We start from the raw sequence: 24,223 nt of genomic DNA, 5'->3' as shown, positions 1-24,223 counted from the left end.
AACACATCCACTGCTTTCCCCTCATCCACAGACCCAGTTATCTCCTCTTAGAAGGCAATTAAGTTAGTCAGGCATGACTTGCCCTTGGTGAATCCATGCTGACTGTTCCTGATCACTTTCCTCTCCTCAAGTGCTTCAGAATTGATTCCTTGAGGACCTGTTCCACGATTTTTCCAGGGACTGAGGTGAGGCTGACTGGCCTGTAGTTCCTTGGATCCTCCTTCTTCCCTTTTTTAAAGAAGGGCACTACATGAGCCTTTTTCCAGTCATCTGGAACCTTCCCCGATTGCTATGAGTTTTCAAAGCTAATGGCCAACGGCTCTGCAATCACATCCGCCAACTCCTTTAGCACCCTCGGATGCAGCGCATGTGGCCCCATGGACTTGTGCTCGTCCAGTTTTTCTAAATAGTCCTGAACCACTTCTTTCTCCACAGAGGGCTGGTCACCTTCTCCCCATACTGTGCTGCCCAGTGCAGCAGTCTGGGAGCTGACCTTGTTTGTGAAGACAGAGGCAAAAAAAGCATTGAGTACATTAGCTTTTTCCACATCCTCATTCAGTAAGGGGCCCACACTTTTCTTGACTTCCTTTTTGTTGCTAACATACCTGAAGAAACCCTTCTTGTTACTCTTAACATCCCTTACTAGCTGCAACTCCAAGTGTGATTTGGCCTTCCTGATTTCACTCCTGCATGCCTGAGCAACATTTTTATACTCCTCCCTGGTCATTTGTCCAATCTTCCACTTCTTGTAAGCTTCTTTTTTGTGTTTAAGATCAGCAAGGGTTTCACTGTAAAGCCAAGCTGGTCTCCTGCCGTATTTACTATTCTTTCTCCACATTGGGATGTTTTTTTCCTGCAACCTCAATAAGGATTCTTTAACATACAGCCAGCTCTCCTGGACTCCTTTCCCCCTCATGTTATTCTCCCAGGGGATCCTGCCCATCAGTTCCCTGAGGCGGATTCCCTGGGGCAAATCTATACAAAAACCAGCCAGGCTGGTCAAATACCGGCCATGTGATAACCCTACTCTGGCATAGTGCGGCCAAATGCCCAGTTTTTGATTGGAAAATCCAGCTGAAAAGCGGACCTGACAGTGTCCAGTCAGCTCGACTGACCCGACACCCAAAGTCCGGTTACTGTGAGGTAGGTAGGTGGGGAAGCGCCACCTCATCACTTGCTCCAGCCCCGACTGAGCTGAGGCTGCCTCTGGTCTTTGTCAGGAGGCTGCAGCTCCTTGCCCCAGCTCTGCAGGCAAGTGCCTTCCTGACCCAGGTGAGGGCGGGGCAGGAAGGGAAAAGTGTAGAACTGAAGAATGAAATGGCTTTTAATTACTATTATTATTAACACTTTATTAATATAACTTTTTTTTCCTGAAGAATGTAAATAAACAAACAGAACTTCATAAGTAAAGTTTTATGAATGAAACAGCATTCATTCATAAAACTGGTTAGCAATAACCAGCTAATTAACAATTAAGCCGCTTGTTAAGCCCCTGTAGTTGGCACTTGGTGGAAAAGTCCACTGCTGTTCGACTCAATTACTGTCCACTTGTTAAGAGCGGCAGCTGTTCAGCCAGGCTGCTCTTGCAGTTTCACTTTCAATTCAATTGCTGCGTAGGTCACCGATCCTTGCTGGGTCCGTAGCGGTGAGGGACTTATCCCTGCGGCACCTCCTTCTGGTTGACCAGGGAATTAGCTCTTTTCCTCAGAAGCACCCTCTCCTGGTCGCTGTCCTTCTTGCTGCTGGCCCCCGTGTCCCTCCCAGACCCCAGTGCCCCTTTATCTGTAGTACTGCCCTGGCAGTAACCTACTATCTGGGTCTCCCCACCTAGGGGAACCCCCACTCCCACCTTGCCTCAGCGGCTACTGCCAGTCACCATCTAGCCCCCTTTCACTGAGGCTGGCTGCAGTCTGTATTGGCCACTCATCTTTGGCAGCAGGGGTTTGGACCTGCTGCCTTCCCCTGCAAGCCAGTACCTCAGTGGGCCTTGGACAAGGTCCTGCAGTCTGGGGAGTTGCTGGCCCGGAGCTTTCCAGCCCTGCTTCACTCCAGTACCCTTTGCTTTCCAAGCAGATTGGTCCTTCTCCCTCTGATGCCAGAGGGAGACTGTCTGCTCCTAGCCCACTGCCCTCTTATAAGGGCCAGCTGAGCCCTGGTTTGGGCATGGCCACAGCTGAGGCTGCTTCCCCATTCAGCCTTTCCCCAGCCATAGCTCTCCCCCGGGGCTGCTTTTAACCCCTCTGGGCAGGAGCAGGGTGACCACCCCACTACAAGCTCACTGTTTTAATATTGTAACTCCTGTTCACTGTTTGCCTCCCAACATTTGTAAATGGTTCATTACCTTGGTTTTAATAAGACTCCATATTGTAACTCAAACTCTGTTTTGAAATGCTCACTCCATTTTGCAGAACCCTGCTGTAACGGTATGAATTTAGTTTAGATGTGTGACTGAGGTATGTATAGATAATGGAATCAACCCCCAGCCCCAGCCTGTCCTGATGAATTAAAGTGCAAACACCAATGGTTGAAAATGCAAACATCAGCCCTGAGAAAGTGAGAAGAGTCCACTCGAAAAGAAAAGAACAAAGGTACAATTGAAGCGAGATCAAAGTCAGTTCTGAGGCTGAAAGTCTGCAACTGATGGGTGATCAATCACGCTGAACCCAGAAGCAGCTTGACACAGAAAGACCTATAGACTCTTGATTCAAACTAAAGCCTATACAAAGAGATAGGTGAGATGGAAGACTTTGGGTAACATTCTGCTGCCAAGACTGAAGGGCATCGGTGAGTGCCTGACAGAGACCCAACCCTTCCTCGTGCCCGGCCTTCCTGGTCAGTGAGCGGCTACGAGCTGTGAACCCAAGTTATGAAAGCAAGCCACAGACTCAAGATACGTTCGAGACCGATAACTATACAGCAGCTGCAGAACATTTGATGTGTTCGTGTGTGTGTGTGTGTGTACATAGGTATTAGGTATTAGCTATTGGTTATAAATCAAATTGTGTTATCATTATAAACATGGCATATTGCCTTGTCCCCTGAAAAGATCCTGTGTAGTTTTATCTGCATAACAAAAGCAACAAGCAATGGGGGGGAAGGAGAAGAGGAGTGCATGGGGGCGGGGCATCAGGGGAAGACACGAGGTGAGGCCTCGGGGGGAAGAGTGTCCGGTTTTTAATTATTACTAAGTTGGCAACCCTACTTTGGCAGCACTGTGTTGCCCCCACCCATTGGCTGCTCCATGAGTTAGGAGGGAATTGTCCCCAACCCCTGCTGAACAAACCAACTGCATTATGGGCATTTCTTGCCTTCTATTGAAGGCCCAGGGACAGTCACCAATGAGGGGGGCAGAACTGGCCATTTTGCAAATACAACATTGTACAAGAAAAAGTTTTTATTGCTGGATGTTCCTGTGCTGACTACATGGAAACAAAGACACTTCCACACCTCCTACCCCAATTACCTGGAGTGACCAGAGGCAGCAGGTTGGGTTTGCAGAGTAGATGCCCCCCTGGCCCTTTACCTGCATATCTAAACAGGCCCCTGACCTCCAGGCCCCTGAGCTGTGTGGATCCCCCACAGCGTGAGGGAGTGGATGGCCCTAGCAGCGAGGTGTGGGGGATCCAGGGTTTGCGCCACACAGGCCTGCTCTCATCCAGCCGCACGGCGAAGCGCAGCAGTGTCAGCGCCAGCACCACCTTTATCTCTGTCATGGTGAAGTTCTGCCTGATGCAGTTCCTGCGAGAAAGCCAAGTGTGTCAGCCGGTGCTCTTCACCCAGAAACCACATGCCATGTGAGAGCAGGGATGGGGGAGTAGGGAAGACACCCCAGGACCCACTGCCCGCAGGAACAGACAGACACTGGGGGGAGCCCAACGCCCCTGTGGGAGAAGGGACAGATGCTCAGCAATAACAACTGACTCCAGCACTGACCAGAGGCCACCTTCTGTGTATCCCACAATGCTTCACTGCAGCCAGGGCACCAACAGGGAACCACTTGCTGGTGGGCAGCTGTGGGGGAAGAGAGATGGGGCAGTTCGTGTGGCGAGGGACTCTGAGCCTGGCAGGCAGGTTACCTGGGTCCAGCAAAAAAGGGCATGAAGGCCAGAGGGGCTCTGGTTCTTGGAGTTCTCTGGGTTGAAGCTGTAATGATGCGGCCTCTGGGGGACGCTACTGAGAATATCATTCAGGACAAATTGCTTAGAGGAGGGCAGTCACAGCCCAAGGCTGGGGGTTCTTTGCACACCAAACCAGCCAAACAGAGAGGACTTTGGTTTTACACCACTGGCTAACAAGTCATACAAGCATTGCCCTCAGATACTCCAGTTCCCTTGTATTACTACCAGTACCACTCCTTATGGGGATGAATGGTTAGAAAACCAACACCCCAGTAAAAGAAAAGGACCAAGCCCCAGAGGACCAAGCCCCAGACCCAGGTCAATATGAAAGTCAGATCTTACCCACAAGTCACTTCATTGCCAGTCCTTTAGAATCTAAAATCTAAAGGGTTATTCATAAAAAGCAAGAACTATAGATGAGAGCTAAAATTGGTTAAATGGAATCAATTACATACAGTAATGGGAAAGTTCGTGGTTCAGGCTTAGAGCAGGAGTGGAATAAATTGCAGGCTCAAATCAAGTCTCTGGACTACATCCCCCACTGGGATGGGTCATTCAGTCCTTTGCAGCGCCGGATCTAGGTTTTTTGCTGCCACAAGCAAAAAAAATTTTGCCTGCCCCCCGTCCCAGCCCTAGGCTCCCCCCGTACTCCCCTGCTGCCCCAGTCCTGGGCTCTTCCCCCACCGACCCACACCTCCTGCCGCCCCAGCGCTGGGCTTCCCCCTTTCCTCCCCAGCAGTGCCCTCCCCCCACCCCGCTGCTGCCCCAGCCCTGGGCTCCCCCCACCAGTGCCCCCACACACACACCTCCTGCGCCCCAGCCCTAGGTCACTGGTAACTCACTCCCAGGGCAAGTCATTCTGCAGGAATTTTAGATGTGCACAAAATACAAACAGGATTGGTTCCCATATGGTTACAGAGCTGCAATAAAGTGGAACAATTTTCAGCTTGTGTGATTGGAGGATCTCTGGATGCGTATTATAAGACTGTCCTCCATAAATGAGGAAAAGTTGAGGTGCCTTTATTATTCTTTTGTTCCACTCTTTCTGTCTATGGGGAATTTGCCAATGCAATATCACTGTCTTCCTTTTAAACAAACAAAAGGCAATGGCTGTTGAAAATAGCAATTCCAGTCCTAATAACCACTGGGAAGCATTTCTTGCTCAATTTTATCCCACTTTTTCTACAGCAAGTTACAGTGGATCATTTGGGAGAAATGAAGTAACAACTGCCCAAATTGAGTTTGAGCACTCCTGAATTTTGAGGTGTTCAAATCTGGAAGGCAGGTGCTGGGGGCGGGGGGGGGGAGGCTGTGAGTTCCGTGGGGGAGCATGGCAGCAACGTGTCTGGAGCTGCATGGAGCCAGACACGCTGGTCTGAGTGGCATGGTAAGGGGCTGAGGATTGGAGAAGGGGTAGGGGTTTCCAGGGGGGCAGTCAAGGGACAGGGAGCAGGGGGGGGTTGGATGGGGCGGAGGTTCAGGGGGGCAGCCAGGGGACAGGCAGCAGTTGAATAGGCATGGGAGTCCAAGGGGTTTATCAGGGGACAGGTAGGGAGTGGAGTCCTGGGGGAAAGTTGGGGGGGTTTCAGGAGGGGGCAGTTGGGGACAAGGAGAAGGGAGGCTTAGATAGGGGCTGGGGTCCCAAGGGGCAGTTAGGGGCAGGGGTCTTGGGCAGGGGCAATTGGGGGACAAGGAGCACTGGCATTTAGATAGGAGGTGGGGTCCTGGGGGGGGCATTTAGGGGAAGGGGTCTCAGGAGAGGGGTATCAGGGGACAAGGACCAGCGGTGTTAGATGGGGGTGGGGGTCCTGGGTGCCAGTTGGGGCAGGGGTCCGAGGAGGGGGCAATCAGCAGCCGCGGGCCAAGATTCAAAGGGCTCTGGGCTGCCCGCAGCCGCAGAGAGCCCTGAGCCTTTTAAATCCCAGTCGCGGCTGGGAATCTCTGCGGGCAGCCCAGAGCCCTTTGATTCCCAGCCGCGGCTGGGATTCAAAAGGCTCTGGGCTGTCTGCAGAGCGCTGTGTGCGGGGGATTTACAATCCCCCCACGGGCCACACAGTGAGGCTCCGTGGGCGCATGTTGTGCGGGCCTGAATTAGATTATCGATTCAGACAGGATCATTGTGAGCACCTTGTCTGACCTGCATAACACAGGCCACAGGACTTCCCTGAATGAACTCCTGTTGGAATTGAAGCAAATCATTTAGAAAAATCTCTCATCTCAATTTAAACAGCGTCAGTGATGAAGAATCCACCATGATGCTTGGTGAATTGTTCCAATGGCTAATTACACCCCAGTTAAAAACCTGCCCTTTTTTCCCAGTCTGAATGTTTCTAGTTTCAGCTTCCAGTCACTGGCTCTCCTTAGACCTTTGTCTGCTAGCGGGACTAGCTCCTTATTCCCCTAGGTACTTTGAAACAGGGATCACGGCACCCCTTAACCTTTGTTTTAAGAAGCTCCTTGTGTCTCAACATAAGGCAGGTTTCCCTTCCATTTAATCATTCTCACGGCAACTCTCTGCCCCTCCCCAATTTTTCACCTTCCTTCTCGAATTGTGGGCACCAGACCTAGCACTGGCATTCCAGCAGCTGTCGCCCCCCCATCCCTCCCAGACACAGCAATAAAATAACCTCTCCGCTGCTGCTTGGGATGCCCGTTTATCCATCGACTACATGCCACCTCCCCATTTCAGCGCCGACACTCGTCCCTTTGGGCTTTCAACTCCAGGCGAGTTCAGATACCATTTATGGCAGTCACCGAGCCCCCACAAGCCTCATCCCTGAACTCCTTGGGCCTCCGGGGAGAGGAACAGCTCCCGGCTCATCACAGCAACAACAACTGTCCCCTAGAGCCGAACAGCCCACATGCCAGTCTGATTTTTTTTTTAAACTTTATTGGTAATTGTTTCAAATATGTTCACAACAAAGCACACTGTTAAAGAGGAAGTGGAGGCTCGGGGAGGGGGGGTTGTTTTGTTTTTCTCCAGTGAAACAAGAGTTGTTGGAGGACACAGACATGTTTCCCAGGGCGGGGCGGATGATATCCTCACCCTCTAGATGGGACTCTCAGGCTTCTTTGTGGAAAAGGGGGATTTGTGGAGGGAGGCCTAGCCACAGGGCTATATAGATATAATTTATCTATGAAACCAAAATCCAACCCCCTCCCCGCATGTGCCCTTCTTGGGGGGGCTGCTGGTCCTAGAACTCAGCAAACTCCTTGGCGCACTCCTCAGTGGTTGAGACACGGATCTCCTCCTCCTCATAGTCGTCAAAGTTACTCGTGTCACCAGGGCCTTTGCACTTTGGTACAAAGGGAGCTTCCACCTGCAGAGGGAGGGGAGGGGAAGGTTGGGGACCCCCAGCACTCTTAAGCAATACAGGATCAGGCCCCTTAGCAACCAGATGAGGGATGCAGAATCAGCACCTCCTCAAGCTCTCTTTTATCTGCCCAGAACACCCTCCTCTCACTTTGCAATCAGGGAAGGGGAGGGGGTCATGAGCCCCTTGGATCCCCCACTTGCATCATCAGTAGGGTTTTAATCAGGACCTTCAGCACAGCCCTCTTCCACCTGAGCTAGAGGAATGTCATTAGCTGGCAGCAGCAGTAGTAGGGTATTATCCTCAGGGGGTGAGGACAGGACCATGCTTTTGCCACCATGTTACAAACAGGTGACTGAGGGCTCCCTACTTTAAACCAATGCTGGGTGAGCATATCTCCCCATAGTGGTTGGACCCAGCCACAACACCCTGCTATAGAGTCCAAGTAATCAATGCGCTCCTAGAGGCCTGGGCACTGATGATCCCAGGTTCAATTCCTGCTACAGAGGCTGCACGCATGTGAAAGTTACCCAGCCTCTCTTCTGCCCGCAGCCACCCACCACTGCCCTTCTACCTTCCTCTGGTAGATGGCGATCCAGTCGGTGGTAGCAAACCATTTGTGGTTCTTAACGTCATTGACCCTGTTCTTGAGGTTGCCAAAGCGTTTGGTGAGGTCCACCTGCAGCAGATTCCGGAGCAGGTCCCTCAGGTCCGAGCTGAAGTGAGACGGGAACCGGACCTGGGGAGTGGAGGAGAGACAGAGGTCTGGCTTTTACCTGCCCTGCCCTTGTGGCTAGATTCATAGATACACCTAATACTGTACAGCCCTTAGCACAGAGGCATCCTGGGCTACGCCTGGCTGCTGAGGCACTATTGTAATATATCTAGTAATGTACAACCCCTAGCACAGGGGGTCCTAGGCTATGCCTGGGGCGCCTAGGCACTACCATAATACATCTAATATGTACATCACCTAGCACAATGGGGTCCTGATCCATGACTGGGGCTTGTGGCACTATCGTAATACACCTAATAATAAGTAACAAGCCCTTTAAAAACACTCCAGGACAATGAGTGGATGAGAAGTGGGGCTCAGTGTTAAGTGTTAAGGTTAAGTGTGCTCAGGATTCTGAGGACTGACACAGAAGCTGAAATGGTTAATTAGCAGCTACCCCTCAGCTCTTATTGAGCATTTTTCCTCCACAGATCTCAAAGCAGGGCTGCCGCATCACTATCTTCATTTTACATAATGGGAAACTTAGGCACAGGGAGACATGACTTGCCCAAGTCACTCAGCAGGTAGGAGAATCGGGAACAGAACCCAGGCCTGTTGAGTTCCCCACTAGGTTTAAAGCTGACCGTGTCCGACATGAGTGCTTGGAGATCCTTGGCAAAAAGGTGTTGGGGTGGGCAGAGGAATATTATGGGCTCTTGGTTACTATGGTGATGAGTGCTCTACCAGTGCCTGGAGATGACTGATGTGTTTAAGGAATATTTAGTCTTGCAACGTAGCAGGGTTGTGGAGGGCTTTGCAACTCACAACAGTGTCTAAGAAAACTGTTCCAGGAGCCCCCATGAGACGGGAAATAGGGTTACGTGGTGAGGGAGGGTCCATGTGTGGGGGACACAATGGGAGCAATGTTCATGCATTGGAGAACAGGGGTACGTGGCAAGGGAGGGTCTATATGTTGGGGTGCAGGGGGAATGGGGTACATGACAGGAAGGATGCCCATGTATTGGGGATTGGGGGAGCATGGGAGGGCATGAGCATGTCAGCGGCGCAGCATGTGAGCATCAGTCTGATCAGTCGCTGAGACTTGGCATCCCTCTTTAGCTGGGGAACCTCCTCCACCCCAAAAATAAAAATCGCACAAGTGTCCCCTCCCCCAGCCCAAATACCTTGCCAGAAACAATCTTCTCGTAGATCTGAATGGGCTGGTCTGCGAAGAACGGGGGGTAACCAGCCGCCATCTCGTAGATGAGGACGCCAAGGGCCCACCAGTCCACAGCCTTGTTATAACCCTGTCCGTGGAAAGCAGGCCCCAAGGTTACGCAGCGAACATTTGGGGGGTGGGGGGAACCACCTGGTGGACAGAGATCAGCTGTAGATCAGGCAGCAGACAGGCCCTTCCCAGCTCACCTTTCTGAGGATGATTTCGGGGGCCAGGTATTCCGGGGTCCCACACAGAGTCCAGGTTCGGCCTTTCACTCGCTTGGCAAAACCAAAATCCGTCACCTGGACCCAAAACACAGAGAGTGGAGAAGCTGGATCAGTCTGGAGGCTGTGACAGCAGGAGGGGAATGGGGGGAGCAGATGATTGATGTATTCTGGCCGTGTTACATTTCTGGGGGTGTCTTGGCTTTGGGAAGGGAATGGCAGCAGAGAGAGACTTGGGCAGGGAGGAGATCACTGCAGGAAGCCAGGAGCCAGCGCTGGGATGGGGAAGGGAAGAGGAGGGGCAGCCTCACCTCTATGTAGCCCTGCTGGTCTAGCAGGAGATTCTCAGGCTTCAGGTCTCGGTAGATGAGATCCAGCGAGTGCAGATACTCAAAGGTCAAGACAATCTGAGCAGCATAGAATCGGGCGTGAGGTTCACTGCAATGAGGTGGGAGGAGAACGTGGGCCTCCTGGGCCAGATCTGCCCTCTCAGCCAGCCCAGCACCCTCGGCCCCCTGCCACCCCCACCTTCACCTTCCTTATAGATCCCTGACTCCATCTACCCTGGCAACCCCAGGCAAGATGTGCCAACTCTTCTAGCCCTGGTGGCGCCATCCAGTGGTGTAGCCAGGTGGAGGGAACAGGGGGAGCAATAAATAAAAAGGCGCCACCCACTGCGGCGCTTTTACTCACCTGGAGGCGCTCCAGCTCCTCGGCAGCAGACCCTTCACTCACTCCAGGTGTCCCGCCACCGAAATGCCACCGAAGATCCGGAGCAAGTGAAGGTCCCGTCACCGAAGACCCGGAGTGCTCTTGGGTGAGTAAAATAAAAGCGCCGCAGCGGGTGGTGCCTTTTTTTTTTTAATGCTCCCCGGGTGAGTATGAAGGCACCAGGAAATTGACAAGGTGCCACTTGTGCTCAGTGGGGGAGTGGCTACTCCCCTGGCTCCCCTCCTAGCTATGCTACTCGCCCCATCTGGCTAGCCAGACCAGTAGCCCTAGAACACACATCACACCCATCATTGCTAGATCCCTGACTCCATCCAGCCTGGCAACCCAGGGCAAGCCCCTCCCAGACCAGCATCTCTCCCCTAGCCCCAACACTCACACACCCATGGACCCCCAGCTCCATCCCACCTGGCCCCATCTAGCCCTGGCATCCCTGGCCACTGACTGTGGCTAGTGCTGGCAGAAGACCTCAGCAGCCCTCCCCATGGGGAATCCCTTCCTGACCAGCCCAGCTGGGGATCAGGTCATGCCCTGCAGCATTAGGATCAAAGCCAGCGTCGCTGCAGATGCTGCTAATGCATAAAAGGTCTAGTTCTCTACTGAACTAAATCACAAATTTACAGTGGTGGAAACTGTGGCACAGAGTGATTCTCCCCCCTTCCCACAAGGAGTGAATGGCAGAGGCAGGAATAGGATGCAGGAGTCCCAACTCCCAGTCCCTCTGCTCTAAGGGCTAGATCCAACTGTCTTGCCTGAGCCAGGGATATATCCCAGGAGTCTAACCATCACCCAGCTCTAACCGTTAGGGACACTGGCCCCAACATTGGCTCCTGTGGCAATGCTCACCTGAACCTCCCGATCCGCCGTAGGTGGGAGAACATTTCCCCGCCCGGGATGTATTCCATCTCCATGTACAGATTGGAGTTATCCTAGAAGGGAATATACTCACTAATGAGAGGGCACAAGCTTTAATTGCTTGGAGTATTTAGTGCTAAAGCCCTAGAAAATCCAACTCCTCCCCACATCTCTGGTCTAGGGGCAGGGACAGGCAGGCCCAAGAGGGATTTCCCAGCTGCGACGTCTATGATCAAAGGGGAAACCCAACCTGCCGCCAGGTCGGACACCCCAAAGGAGCAGAAGTAGGAAGTGAAACTTCTCAAAAGCAGAGTGTGAAATTGACCAGACTGGCTTCATCCTCCCTCATGGCTGCAAAGTCAAAGAGCAGCCTCCAAACTAACCCTGCTGAACCCAACAAAGCCATTCCATTAGGGAGACCCTACCCGGCTCAGTGGTGAGAACATGAGCACTAAGCACCCACGCACACGCCAGCGGAGACAACTGCCCCTGCCCTCGAGCCCAGGGTCTATTTCCAGCTAGCCCTGGAGAGAGGGTCCAGGCGGGGCATGGGCTGAGCTGTACGGTCAGAGGCCTCTTTCTGCAGCCAGATTAGGAGAGCAGGAGCCAAGAAGCAGAACGTCACATCCTCACATTCCATCTAAATGATATCAGAACAGTGTAATACCAGGCTGGTAAGAAGGCTCCTGCCCTAATAGTGCCCAGCATCACCGGGCACAGAAACAGATCTTAGGATGCTCCAAGGAATCACTTAGCAGCAGTGTGGGTGTGAAATCTCTACTTCTTGATTGTTTTCCTTTGCTGGTCCCCATTTCTCTATTGTTTATCTGTCTGGGTCTTTGATTGTTTCCGTTACATAACTAATTCTGCCAGGTGCACATCAACACAGGTCATGGTGTACGACTGGGTGTACGACTGTTTCACACTCTGCTCCAATTGGTCAGAGAATTATTTTGTAACACGTCTGTACAGTGATTGGCTCAGGTAGAGCTAAGCTGGACTCAAGTTTCACTACATAAACTGGGGTCCAAAAGGAAGTTCTGGGGAACCAGCTCCAGGGCACAGCCCAGCATCAGCACTGCCAGACCCCAGCACCCTGCCAATGACTCCAGCTTCTGCATGGTGTCCCAGGACGACCAGATCCCGACTGGCTAGCAGGGAAAGTTCGTCTGCCTTATTGGGAGCGATGGGCATTGTGTGAGTAGCGTCTGTATTCTGTTCTGAATGAAGTGATGAAGTGGGGGGTTTTCTTGTTTTTTTCAATGGTTTGCATGCAGAGGGGGTGGGACACAGTTTCCCTCAGGGTTACTGATTTAACGAGGTGAGGGGAGAGGGAGTTTGTTGTTACAGAGGACTGGGGATGGAATTTGGGACCCCGGCCAATGGCCTAGAGAATGGATGCCCCCCAGCGACTAGTGACCTGGTGACCAGGAGGCCCAGCTCGGGAGTCACAGCTGGTTCTGGCTAGTGGGAAGACAATGGGCTGTGAAGAGAGGACCCTGGTGACCTGAACAGGTGGTTCCAGCCAGAGGCAGAAGAGAGGAGAGGCGGCCCAGGTGACCCTATTTACCTGGAGAGAAGACAAATGACAGAGGCGAGGCTTGGGGGAGGTGATATCATCTGCCCAGCTGGGAAGCAGGGGGGCTCTGGGCTGGAGAGAGAGAGCAGGGAGAGCCCACCTGGATGTGCTGTGCTGAAGAAGGCCATGCCAGAAGGCCCTGAGAGTTTCCTATGCTGTGTTCAGATGCTCCTGTTTTACGCTGGCAGAGAGTGTCTCCAGTCTAGAGAACAGCATTGCATTATTCCCTCTGGGAGTGGGGGCCCCAAGAAAACAAGTCTGCCAGCACTGCTTGCTACTAACATGCCGATCACCCCTAGCCTCCAGGCTCCCGCAGGGGCTGAGATTTATCCTGCAGCCTCCTCTGAGCTGACAACTCTTCATTGCTACAATCCACTAACCTCAGGCTGACAGAAGAGGAGACAGGTCTCCGTTCAGAGCCAGCCCCTCTTTAATCAGGCCAGCCACAGGGGATGCTGTGAGGCTCAAAGGCAGAACTATCTTTGCTCTCCCCGCTTCACACAGGGTGTAGCTCGCAGGCCCCAAAATCCAGGTTCAGAGAAGAGGGTCCAAGCCCCATTGCTGGGGCGTGAATTTTAGCTTTCACAGAAATTCCCATCAGGAGAAAATGATCCCATGTGGTGGTTTCAAAGTCTGCACAAAGCCAATTGTGTGTGAAGTTAGGACTTCCTCTGAGACTCCCCTGCAAGCCAGGCCTCATGCTCTAGGGCAGAGGTCAGCAACCTTTCAGAAGTGCTGTGCCGAGTCTTCATTTATTCATTCTAATTTAAGGTTTCGTGTGCCAGCAATACATTTTAATGTTTTCAGAAGGTCTCTTTCGATAAGTCTATAATATATAACTAAACTATTGCTGTATGTAAAGTAAATAAGGTTTTTAAATTTTTTAAGAAGCTTCATTTAAAATTAAATTAAAATGCAGAGTCCCTCGGACTGGTGGCCAAGACCTGGGCAGTGTGAGTGCCACTGAAAGTCAGCTCAAGTGCTGCCTTCGGCACCCATGCCATAGGTTGCCTACCCCTGCCCTAGGGTCAGTGCAAGGGAGCTGAAAACAAACTGAGTAGGAACGAAAGCAAAACTGACCGGGGGGGGGGGGGGGAGGGAGTACTACTGTTCAAAACCTGGAGTCAAAAGCAGAGCAGAAGAGACTGAAAAAGTGTGTGGCAGGGCAGGGGTAAAACCCCTTGACTGCCCTGCTAAAATGCTGGCTAAGCCCTGACTTCGGGCAGAGAGGCCGAGGCAGAGGTGCAAAGCAGCCAGCAGGGAGCCTAGCTGCGGGCCCTAACGAGGGCTGGCTCACTGCAATAGACTGAGGGGAGGGATATAAAAGCCCTGAACCAAACTCAGTCAGGAGGCTAACCTGGGAGGGGACAGGAGGCTACAGTACTGTCTCCTCACCACAGGAAGGGTGCCTCAAGGGCCAACAGGCCCTGGAAAGGGGATAACTGTTGGGGGATAAAGGGGACTGCACGGTGGCACTGTAAAATAAAGCACAAGGGTGAAACACCAGAAGAAGGTGTAAGGACCAGCCTCGGCACAGGGTGAGAAGGCAGAAACCTGTGCGGACACTGTGCCAAAGGGGAATTATCCAAACTGATTTTTCTTAGCTCCAAACCTGATCCCAGACCTCAGGCCAGGAATGTTTGTTCTCAGGATAGAAGAGATGCAGACTGTGCCCATCCACATTTCAGCACAGCTTTGGTTTTAAATAGGAAACGAATCAAGGGAATTCTGGGAGTCGGGGAGGAGACACAGCCCAGGGCCGGTCTGGCAAGCGAAGGACACCTACCTTGAAAGAATACTCTAGTTTGATGAGTAATGGAAAGTTGATGGTCTGGAGGATCCGTTTCTCATTGAGGGTGTGCTCAATTTGTTTGAGCTTCACTACCTGGGAGAGAAAAGGAAATAGCAACATCAGATCTTCCTCTGCTGGCGCAGCACCCCGTGTGCCTCCCGCACACTCCCCTCTCCTGCATCCCCATGCAGGATTCAGCTCCAAATCCCTCCCCCGCTCTGGGGATTCAACGGCCCCAGGCCAGATCTCCATGGCAGCCCCCAGCGTCTCACCTTCTGTTTCTCCAGGACCTTCATGGCATAATAATTCCCAGTCTCCTTGTGTTTCACCAGCAATACCCTCCCAAATGAGCCTGTGCCCAGGGTCTTGATTCGCTCAAACTGATCCAAACTGGCCGTGTTCTGGAAGGGGGAAAACAAATCTGATGGAGGGGCAGACTGGTCCTGGGGGCATCAGGAAGGAACCTGCCCGGGACAGTAGGATTTGCACTGCAAGACTGGAGGGGTCTTTAATGACCATGAGGGGGTCAGAGCTTCGGTTTTTATAGCTCACCAGAAAGGCAGCCCCTCCAGTATCAGCACTGATTCTGAGGGGAGAGTGCCCCCTACTGAGCCCCCCACTCCCTGCAGCACAGCACCCCCTAGCACCGCACTGGGGTTGTTCTTGAGAACATTGATATGAAGAATTGGCCCTGTCAACACTGGTTCTCCACTTGGGAGGTACTCCCTTCTCTTCATGAGTCATTATATAATGCCTGCATCTGTAACTTTCACTTCATGCATCTGAAGTGAAGTTTTTATTACCCACAAAAGCTTATGCCCAAATAAATCTGTTAAGTCTTTAAGGTGCCACCGGACGCCATGTTGTTTTTGTGGATACAGACTAACACGGCTACTCCCGATAATTGATAGGAAGAAGTATTTCACATTTCACCACCAGAGGAAACCACTACCTTTAGAATGAGACACTGACAAGGGATTCCCTGCTCCTTGGGCAGAACCAAACTCCAGTTCCAGACAGGTGACCCGCCCAGCTCCATTCAGTGGGGGCTGGTGGGTTAGAGGCAGGGGAGGGGCTAGGCGTCAGCACTGCTGGGTTCTATCCCTCAGTCTATGAGGAGAGGGAGTGAAGTGTAGTGGTCAGAGGACAGGAGACTAGGAGTCAAAAGATCGCTTCCTAGTTCCACCACCAACTTCCTATACCCTTGACCAAGTCCCTTTCTCCACTGGGCCTCAGTTCCCCCATCTGTGCCATGGCGTTAATGACAAAGGGTGTGTGGGAGGACTAGCAAAGTGACAGTGCTGCAGAGGGACCAGCAGCTCTGCCTCAGGAATTATCCAGAACCACCCCAGGGGGGATTTCCAGTGGGGACAGACCCAGGGCTGACCCCAAAAGCTTTTCCGGCACCTCCAAACTGAGGCACTGCACCCAAGCACAGGGCAGCAAATGGAGGCCCTTTGAACACGGTCCCTGTTAGCACAACCCCCCTGGGAGCCAATCTGGGGCTGGGATGGATGACCACGCTGGAGCCTTGGGAGGAGGATGGGGGAGGAGGAGACAGGCTGGATCAGGAGAAGTCCCACATGCTTAGTGTCCCGCTCCCCCAGCAGAGAGGAGTTGAACCTACAGAGTTCTTGGCCCTCCAGTTACCAGAGAGCAGATTGGGGGATTGGGGTGGGGGGGAAGAAGAGCGTTCAGTCCCGCTCCTCAGGAACAAAAATAACCCCAGACCCTCACTGGAGGCTGTTTGGCAAGGGGGCTCAGTGATGGGGAAAGAGATCCAGGGGGTGATTGCAGAGTAATCAGCCTGGGGCTCAAGAGGCCTTGCTTCTGGGGTGGGGGAGGGGGGGAGATCTGAGATGGGGACACAGTACCTGGGAGAGGTTCTCCCATTTCTTCAGGAAGTCTTCTTTGGCTTTGGCTAGGAACTCCTTCACTGTAAGGGAAACAGAAAGGGAGCAGCGTAAGGAGTCAGGAGGAGTGGGACACCCAGCCTGGTGGACAGAGCTCTGCTTTCAGCCCCCCCCCCCGAACCCTGCTCACCCAAGAGGCATGCAGTCAAAAAATGGGGTAGGTATTTTAAGCATATCAGTGGGATGGCAGTGCCTGATTGACCACAAAGGGCGGCTCATTTGGGGATTAACTAGAGAGAGGTCCATGCTGGGGCTCTCCTGCAACACCCTCACCCCCGGGGCCTGCCCCTGGACACACCGAACAGCGCCATCAGGGAGGGCTAATGCAGGCCCCAGTGCCTACCAAAGGGGGGGCACTTGTGCCTCAACACCCCTCCCCCGCTAAACATGCCACTCAGGGGTGCCTGTTCCACATCCCGCAACACACAACCGGCACCTCACAAGGAGACACTCATACAACCCTCCAGTCAAATGACATTAAGAGGTGTGGATCATGTTACCCTAATGGGAGGATACGAGATCTACTACTGCTGCCAGAAAAATGGGTGAAGGAGGAGGAGTTTTCCCCTTAGCTCAAAGAGCAGATGCCTGGGTGTAGCCTTCTCTCAACCATGCAGACAGCATGCATCAATGACACGCCAAGTGCCCTGCTCTCTGGCACCCAACCAGGTGATCCTTCCTTTGCCAGCTGGGCTCCCGCTCCTTGCTGCCAGATCCCAGACCATGGGAGGAGGGATGGGGATTGGAGCAATCTGCAGCATCTGGAGGGATATTTGGTACCGAAAGCCCCTTGTATCTTCGCTGCCTCTCGCTGCTCCCGATAGGGACAAGTCCTGCAGCTCTTAATAGTGCAAGAGATGCCCACGGGATTTGAATGGCTGCAGCAGCGAGGCCAAGCACAGAGCAGCAGCAGGGGGTGGCTTTGAACCCAGAGCTCACCCCTCCCCCACCATCATAGGCAAGTCTCCCCCACACCAGTGGTATATAAAGTTAATTGCCTCCCCCGGGGATCACTGGTGCTCATATGCCAGGGAGGGGACAAGCTAAAAGCCTAGATCCAGATCTGGGTGCTGTGGTTCTTGGGGTCACGGATGCACAATGCAGGAGTTAACTTCCTACTGCCCCACTCTTACCACTGCAACCCAGTCCCTTCCCAGGAGCCCTAGCTCCCAGCCCCCCACTTGAATCACTAAATAGCAACACTTCTGTGGAAACCTGGCACCACCACGCTCCAGTCCTGTCCCTGCCTGAAGGAAATGGCTGAGAAATAGGCCCTGATCTTCAGTGGGATTCTGCCGGTTCCAAGAGCGGGGCGACGAAGGAGTGACAAGATTATGGCGATCAACAGATGGCTCAGGGAGTGGTGTTATAAGGAGGGCTTTGGGATGTACGGTCACTGGGACGCATTTACGGATAGCCAACTGTTTGCTCACGATGGACTTCATCTCAGCAAGGAGGGAAATAGAATTCTAGGATGGAGGCTCGCCGACCTCATCAAGAGGGCTTTAAACTAGAAAGTTGGGGGAGATGGTTGGGAAATGTTCGGGAGATCTCCACGCCAGAACATAACCTGGAGAGGGAAGTAAACAAAGTGAGCGGGGATACCCTTGCGGCCCCAAGATTTGATCCAAGGAGGAATAGTGGAGTAGAAACCAGAGTAACGGGTGATGCTGGTGGTAGAAAGTTTGTGCACGACGGGGGAAAGAATGTCACTGACGCCAAATGCCAAAAATTAAAAGGTTTGTACACTAATGCGAGGAGCCTAGGTAACAAGATGGAGGAACTGGAGTTACTCGTGCAGGAAGTGAAGCCGGATATTATAGGGATTACCGAAACCTGGTGGAATAGTACTCATGACTGGAGCACGGGTATTGAAGGCTATGTGCTGTTCAGAAAAGACAGGAAGAAAGGCAAAGGTGGGGGAGTAGCCTTGTACATCAATGATGAAATTAAATGTAGCGAAATAAGATGCGATGGAATGGATAAGACAGAGTCCGTCTGGGCAAAAATCACGCTGGGTAAAAAAGCAACTAGAGCTTCCCCTGAGATAGTGCTTGGGGTGTGCTACAGACCGCCGGGATCGGATTGGGATATGGATAGAGACCTCTTTAATGTCTTTAATGAAGTAAACACAAAGGGGAAATGTGTGATTATGGGGGACTTCAACTTCCCGGATATAGACTGGAGGACGAGTACTTGCACGAATAATAGGGGTCAGATTTTTCTGGATCTGATAGCGGATGGATTTCTTCATCAAGTAGTTGAAGCACCTACAAGAGGGGATGCCATTTTAGACTTGGTGTTGGTGAGCAGTGAGGACCTCGTAGAAGAAATGGTGGTAGGGGACAACCTTGGTTCGAGTGATCATGAGCTGATTCAGTTCAAACTAGATGGAAGGATAAACAAATGTAGATCTGCGATTAGGGTTTTTGACTTCTCCAGGGCTAATTTTAAAGAGTTAAGGAAATTAGTTAGGGAAGTGGACTGGATGGAGGAATTAGTGGATTTAAATGTGGAGGAGGCCTGGAATTTCTTTAAGTCACAGCTGCGGAGACTGTCGGAAGCCTGCATCCCGAGAAAGGGGAAAAGAACCATGGGCAGGAGTTGTAGGCCAAACTGGATGAGCAAGCAACTCAGAGAGGGGATTAGACAAAAGCAGAAAACTTACAGGGAGTGGAAGGAAGGCAGGATCAGTAAAGAAAGCTACCTTGCTGAGGTCAGAACATGTAGGGATAAAGTGAGGAAGGCTAAAAGCCGCATTGAACTGGAACTTGCAAAGGGAATCAAAACCAATAGTAAAAGGTTCTACAGCCACATAAATAAGAAGAAAACAAAGAAAGAAGAAGTGGGGCCGCTATACACTGAGGATGGAATGGAGGTTAAGGATAACCTAGGCATGGCCCAACATCTAAACAAGTACTTTGCCTCGGTTTTTAATAAGACTAGTGAGGAACCTTGCAATGATGGAGGGATGATAAACGGGAATGTGGATATGGAAGTGGATATTACTGCAACTGAGGTAGAGGCCGTACTTGAACAGCTCGATGGGACGAAGTCGGAGGGCCCGGACAATCTCCACCCGAGGATATTAAAGGAACTGGCGCGTGAAATTGCGAGCCCGTTAGCGAGAATTTTTAAGCAATCGATAAACTCGGGGGTTGTGCCGTATGACTGGAGGATTGCTAATGTAGTTCCTATTTTTAAGAAAGGGAATAAGAGTGATCCGGGTAATTATAGGCCTGTTAGCTTGACGTCTGTAGTATGTAAGGTCTTCGAAAAAATTTTAAGGGAGAAAGTAGTTAAGGACATAGAGGTCAATGGGAATTGTGACGAATTGCAACACGGATTTACTAAAGGTAGATCGTGCCAAACCAATCTGATCTCCTTCTTTGAGAAGGTGACGGATTACTTAGATAAAGGAAATGCGGTAGATATAATTTACCTAGATTTCAGTAAGGCGTTCGACACGGTTCCGCACGGGGAGCTGTTAGTTAAATTGGAAAAGCTGGGAGTGAATATGAAAGTTGTAAGGTGGATAAGGAACTGGTTAAAGGGGAGACTCCAGAGGGTCGTATTGAAAGGTGAACTGTCGGACTGGAAGGAGGTCACCAGTGGAGTCCCTCAAGGATCGGTTTTGGGACCGATCTTATTTAACCTTTTTATTACTGACCTTGGCACAAAGAGCGGGAATGTGCTAATAAAGTTTGCGGATGACACGAAGCTGGGGGGTATTGCTAACACGGAGAAGGACAGGGATACTATTCAGGAAGATCTGAACCACCTTGTAAACTGGAGTAATAGAAATAGGATGAAATACAATAGTGAAAAGTGCAAGGTCATGCATTTAGGAATTAATAATAAGAATTTTGGATATACGTTGGGGGCGCATCAGTTGGAAGCGACGGAGGAGGAGAAGGACCTTGGGGTACTGGTTGATAGCAGGATGACTATGAGTCGCCAATGTGATACGGCTGTTAAAAAAGCAAATGCGATTTTGGGATGCATCAGGCGGGGTATTTCCTGCAAGGATAAGGATGTGTTAGTACCGTTGTATACGGCTTTGGTGAGACCCCATCTGGAATACTGTGTGCAGTTCTGGTGTCCCATGTTCAAGAAGGATGAATTCAAACTGGAACAGGTTCAGAGACGGGCTACGAGGATGATCCGAGGAATGGAAAAACTGCCTTATGAAAGGAGACTCAAAGAGCTTGGCTTGTTTAGCCTGGCCAAAAGAAGGCTGAGGGGGGATATGCTCGCCCTATATAAATATATCAAGGGGGTTAACGTTAGGGAGGGAGAGGAATTATTTAAGTTTAGTACTAATGTAGCCACGAGGACAAATGGGTATAAACTGCATATTAGGAAGTTTAGACTTGAAATTAGACGAAGGTTTCTGACCATTAGGGGAGTGAAGTTCTGGAATAGCCTTCCGAGGGAAGTAGTAGGGGCAAAAGACTTTCCTGGCTTTAAGACAAAGCTTGATAAGTATATGGAGGGGATGTTATGATAGGATCGTTAATTTGGGCAATTGATCTTGAATTACCACCAGACAGGTCTGCTCAATGGTCTGCGGGGAGATGTTGCATGCGATGGGTACTGAGTTGCTGCGGAGAATTCCTTCTTGGGTGCTAGCTGGTGACTCTTGCCCACATGCTCAGGGTTTAGCTGATCGCCATATTTGGGGTCGGGAAGGAATTTTCCTCCAGGGCGGATTGGCAGGTGCCCTGGAGGTTTTTCGCCTTCCCCTGCAGCGTGGGGCATGGGTCGCTTGCTGGTGGTGTCTCTGCAGCTTGAGGTCTTCAAACCATTTTTGAGGATTTCAATAACTCGGTCCCGGGATAGGGGTTGTTATAAAATTGGATGGGTGGGGTTCTGTGGCCTGCCTTGTGCAGGAGGTCAGACTAGATGATCAGATTGGTCCCTTCTGACCTATGAGTCTATGAGTCTATGAGTCTAAGACGGTGGAACTGCCTGCCACAGGATCTAAGGATCATCTTGAACTTCCCCACCTCCTGCTGCTAGTGCTATGTGCCCTCCTCTGACCAGCCTTCTCCACTATAAACACCGCACAGCACAGGCCTATAAAAACAGACCCTGCCCCACCACCACAGGGTACGAGTGACGGAAGTGACCCATATCCTATGGGGCAGAACAGGGCCCGGGGCAGGGGAATAACCAGCACCCCCAGAGGGGAAAGACCCTGTGTCCTCATATGTGTCCCATTCCCCATCCCGCCACGACCTTCACCCCCACCCTGGCTCACCCCCGGCCTCCATCTTGCTGCCTTAGCCTGTGGCCTCCTCTGCGCTCGGCCTACGGCTCCTCGGCAGGGCCAATCCACCCGGGCCCAGCGCCTGCCACTGCAGGGGGCGAGGGAGGCACTCGCTCTCAGCCAGGGTCCCCGGCACTCTGCCAAGCTTGGGGCAGATTGACCCCACCAGGGAGCCGTAGCTGGGGACAAGGGTGGGGGCCACCCAGGATCTGAGCCCTCTGGGACTCCATAAATGGGGGTGGGCAGGCCAGGGGAGCCAATGGGGGGTGGGGTAAGGGCTTGGCCCCATGGGGGCTGGAGGGCCCAGGGCAGGGGATGTGCCCCTGCACAGGGCTGGGAGGGCGACAGATCTAAAGCAGAGGAAAATCAGAGCGATACGAGGAGGCAAGCAGACACCCCTTGGAAGCCACGCAAACCTGACGGGCTGCAGTTCTGGGCAGGGGCAGCATGTGACATAAAAAAATCCTTTCCCCTCCCCTCCAGACAGTGTGTTTGTGTTTGTCCTACCTACGGTTGGGGCATTGCTGTCAGAGAGACGGCAGCAGCAATCTCATGTAATGCGGGTTTGCCAGAGTGCAATCGCTGCTCTGTGCCTCAGGAAGATCGGTGCCAGGCTGGCATTCTTCCCCTGCCTTTCAAACAAACTCTCTCCAAGAACCGAGTGTTTCATCCAGGCCAGGCGATTTCTCTCTCTAGCATCCACCTACCCCTCAAGTTTTATTTGAAGAGATCTTTTGCGTCATAGAGGGAGGCAGGTGCAATGGTTAGAGCGCTAGCCTGAGACTTGGGACATTCTGGCTTAATTCCCTGCTCTGCCCCAGACTAACCTTGGGCAAGTCACTTAGTCTGTGCCTCAAATTTTCCCATGCTACAGAGGGGGATGATAGTACTACCTTGCCTCACCGGGAGGGCTTGGAGGATAAATATATTACCAGTTGTGAGGCGCTCGGATACTATAATAACCGGAGCCAGATACGGACCTTAGACAGAAAGATAATGCACTTCCTTATGGTCCATACGTTTTTATCCCCTCATTTCTTGTTCGACAGCATTAAAGAAAAAGCAGCTCAGCAGCTTTTAGTCATTTTAAAATCCTTAATTTTATCTCCCTATCCATCAATGAGACTTAATGCACCTCTGCTACTTACCTATTTTACTCCTGAGGTCTGCAAAAGCCCCGTTTTCCCTTAACCCTTTTTGTGATTTTCTGCTCTGGCTGCCTCTCCAGAGATCTTCTCAACCTTTCCTCATTCCCCAAGAGTCAGAGTTGAGCCCTGGCGTGATTCCATTCTGCCTCCCTGAAATACCCACCACAATTCAACTGGGATTTCTTCATCTTCACTTCCTGTCCTAAATTCCTAGGCCCACTCCCTCCCGTCCCCTGTTATACTGTAACTGCTACAGGGGACGCAGGTCAGCAGTTCACAGTGAGGAAGCAAGAGGGTGCAGGGGGAAGGTGCAGTGCAGGCAAAGGGGAGGGGTTGCTGGTTTGATCCCTCCTGGGACTCACTCAGGCCTGTCCCAAGAGATCAGAGGCCCTGGTGGCTCAGTTTGCCCAATGCCAGCAATCACCTCAAGGCTCACACAGACTCTGATTCATCCCAGCAGAGCCAGAGTAGGGTGGGCAGCCATTTACATACTAATCCCACACCACATCCAGGGGGCAGATTGTCCAATTGCCACCCCAGGCAGAGCGACTCCCAGATGAGCCGCACCCTCAGGCAGCCAAAAGGAAGGAGACTAGCACCCACTGCCCTTGCACTGTTGCTCAATGAAAGCATCTTTGATGTATGCCCAATATGTCCCAGTTTGCCCAGCTGAAAGCAACTGCTCCAAGATGTGGAGAGCTTAGATCAGGGGTAGGCAACCTATGGCACGCGTGCCAAATGCGGCACACAAGCTGATTTTCAGCGGCACTCACACTGCCTGGGTCCTGGCCACTGGTCCAGGGAGCTCTGAATTTTAATTTAATTTTAAATGGAGCTTCTTAAACATTTAAAAAACCTTATTTACTTTACATACAACAGTAGTTTAGTTATATATTATAGACTTATAGAAAGAGACCTTCTAAAGAGGTTAAAATGTATTACTGGCACGCGAAACCTTAAATTAGAGTGAATAAATGAAGACTCGGCACACCACGTCTGAAAGGTCGCCGACTGGTGGCTTAGATACTACTCAGGGCTGGTCTTCACTGCACAGTTAACTCAGGTGCAGCCCTTAACTCGAGTCGTCTCCAATCTACCCACAAGTCGGCTGGCCTGAGATAAACTATGGGCTACAGCGCGAGACAACTGCTCTGGAGCGTAGACACAGGCCAACCTCCCTCAAGTGCCACTAGTCCTCCAATGGCTTCCCACGATTCCCCTCTCCCCTCCAGGTGGCCAGAGAGAATGGACGAGCTCTCCCACAAGTCACTGGGAAAATCTATCCAGCGGCTCAGTTTACTGCAGCTCTACAAGCCACAGGAGGTGCTCCCAGGAGTCCTAACAA

At 51.8% G+C, this 24,223-nt stretch overlaps 1 protein-coding gene across 1 annotated transcript; it reads right to left on the bottom strand.

Moving 5' to 3' along the window:
- Nucleotides 1-7,312: 7,312 nt before the first annotated feature.
- Nucleotides 7,313-23,066, bottom strand: LOC127035570 (cAMP-dependent protein kinase catalytic subunit alpha-like). Its single transcript, XM_050925590.1, has 11 exons — nt 23,042-23,066; nt 21,722-21,742; nt 16,420-16,481; nt 14,818-14,946; nt 14,540-14,638; nt 11,166-11,248; nt 9,902-10,028; nt 9,573-9,668; nt 9,332-9,454; nt 8,007-8,171; nt 7,313-7,438 (listed from the first exon to the last, which is right to left on the bottom strand). Exons 1-11 carry the CDS (start codon nt 23,064-23,066, stop codon nt 7,313-7,315), a joined length of 1,056 nt encoding a protein of 351 aa, XP_050781547.1.
- Between the last annotated feature and the right edge of the window lie 1,157 nt (nt 23,067-24,223).

The sequence above is a fragment of the Gopherus flavomarginatus genome, chromosome 16 (genome assembly GCF_025201925.1).
Source record: "Gopherus flavomarginatus isolate rGopFla2 chromosome 16, rGopFla2.mat.asm, whole genome shotgun sequence".
Lineage (NCBI taxonomy): Eukaryota > Metazoa > Chordata > Testudines > Testudinidae > Gopherus > Gopherus flavomarginatus.
This window is presented reverse-complemented; position numbering and strand designations above follow the sequence as displayed.

Bases quoted from the DNA above. Each gene is read 5' to 3' on its own strand.
- LOC127035570 (XM_050925590.1), bottom strand. From the start codon at position 23,066: ATGAAGAAATCCCAGTTGAATTGTG. The intron at 21,743-23,041 runs GTGGGTATTTCA...CCACAGGCTAAG, and splicing joins GAAATCCCAGTTGAATTGTG to GCAGCAAGATGGAGGCCGGG. The intron at 7,439-8,006 runs GTAGAAGGGCAG...CTCCCTCTGCAG, and splicing joins TCGCCATCTACCAGAGGAAG to GTGGAAGCTCCCTTTGTACC.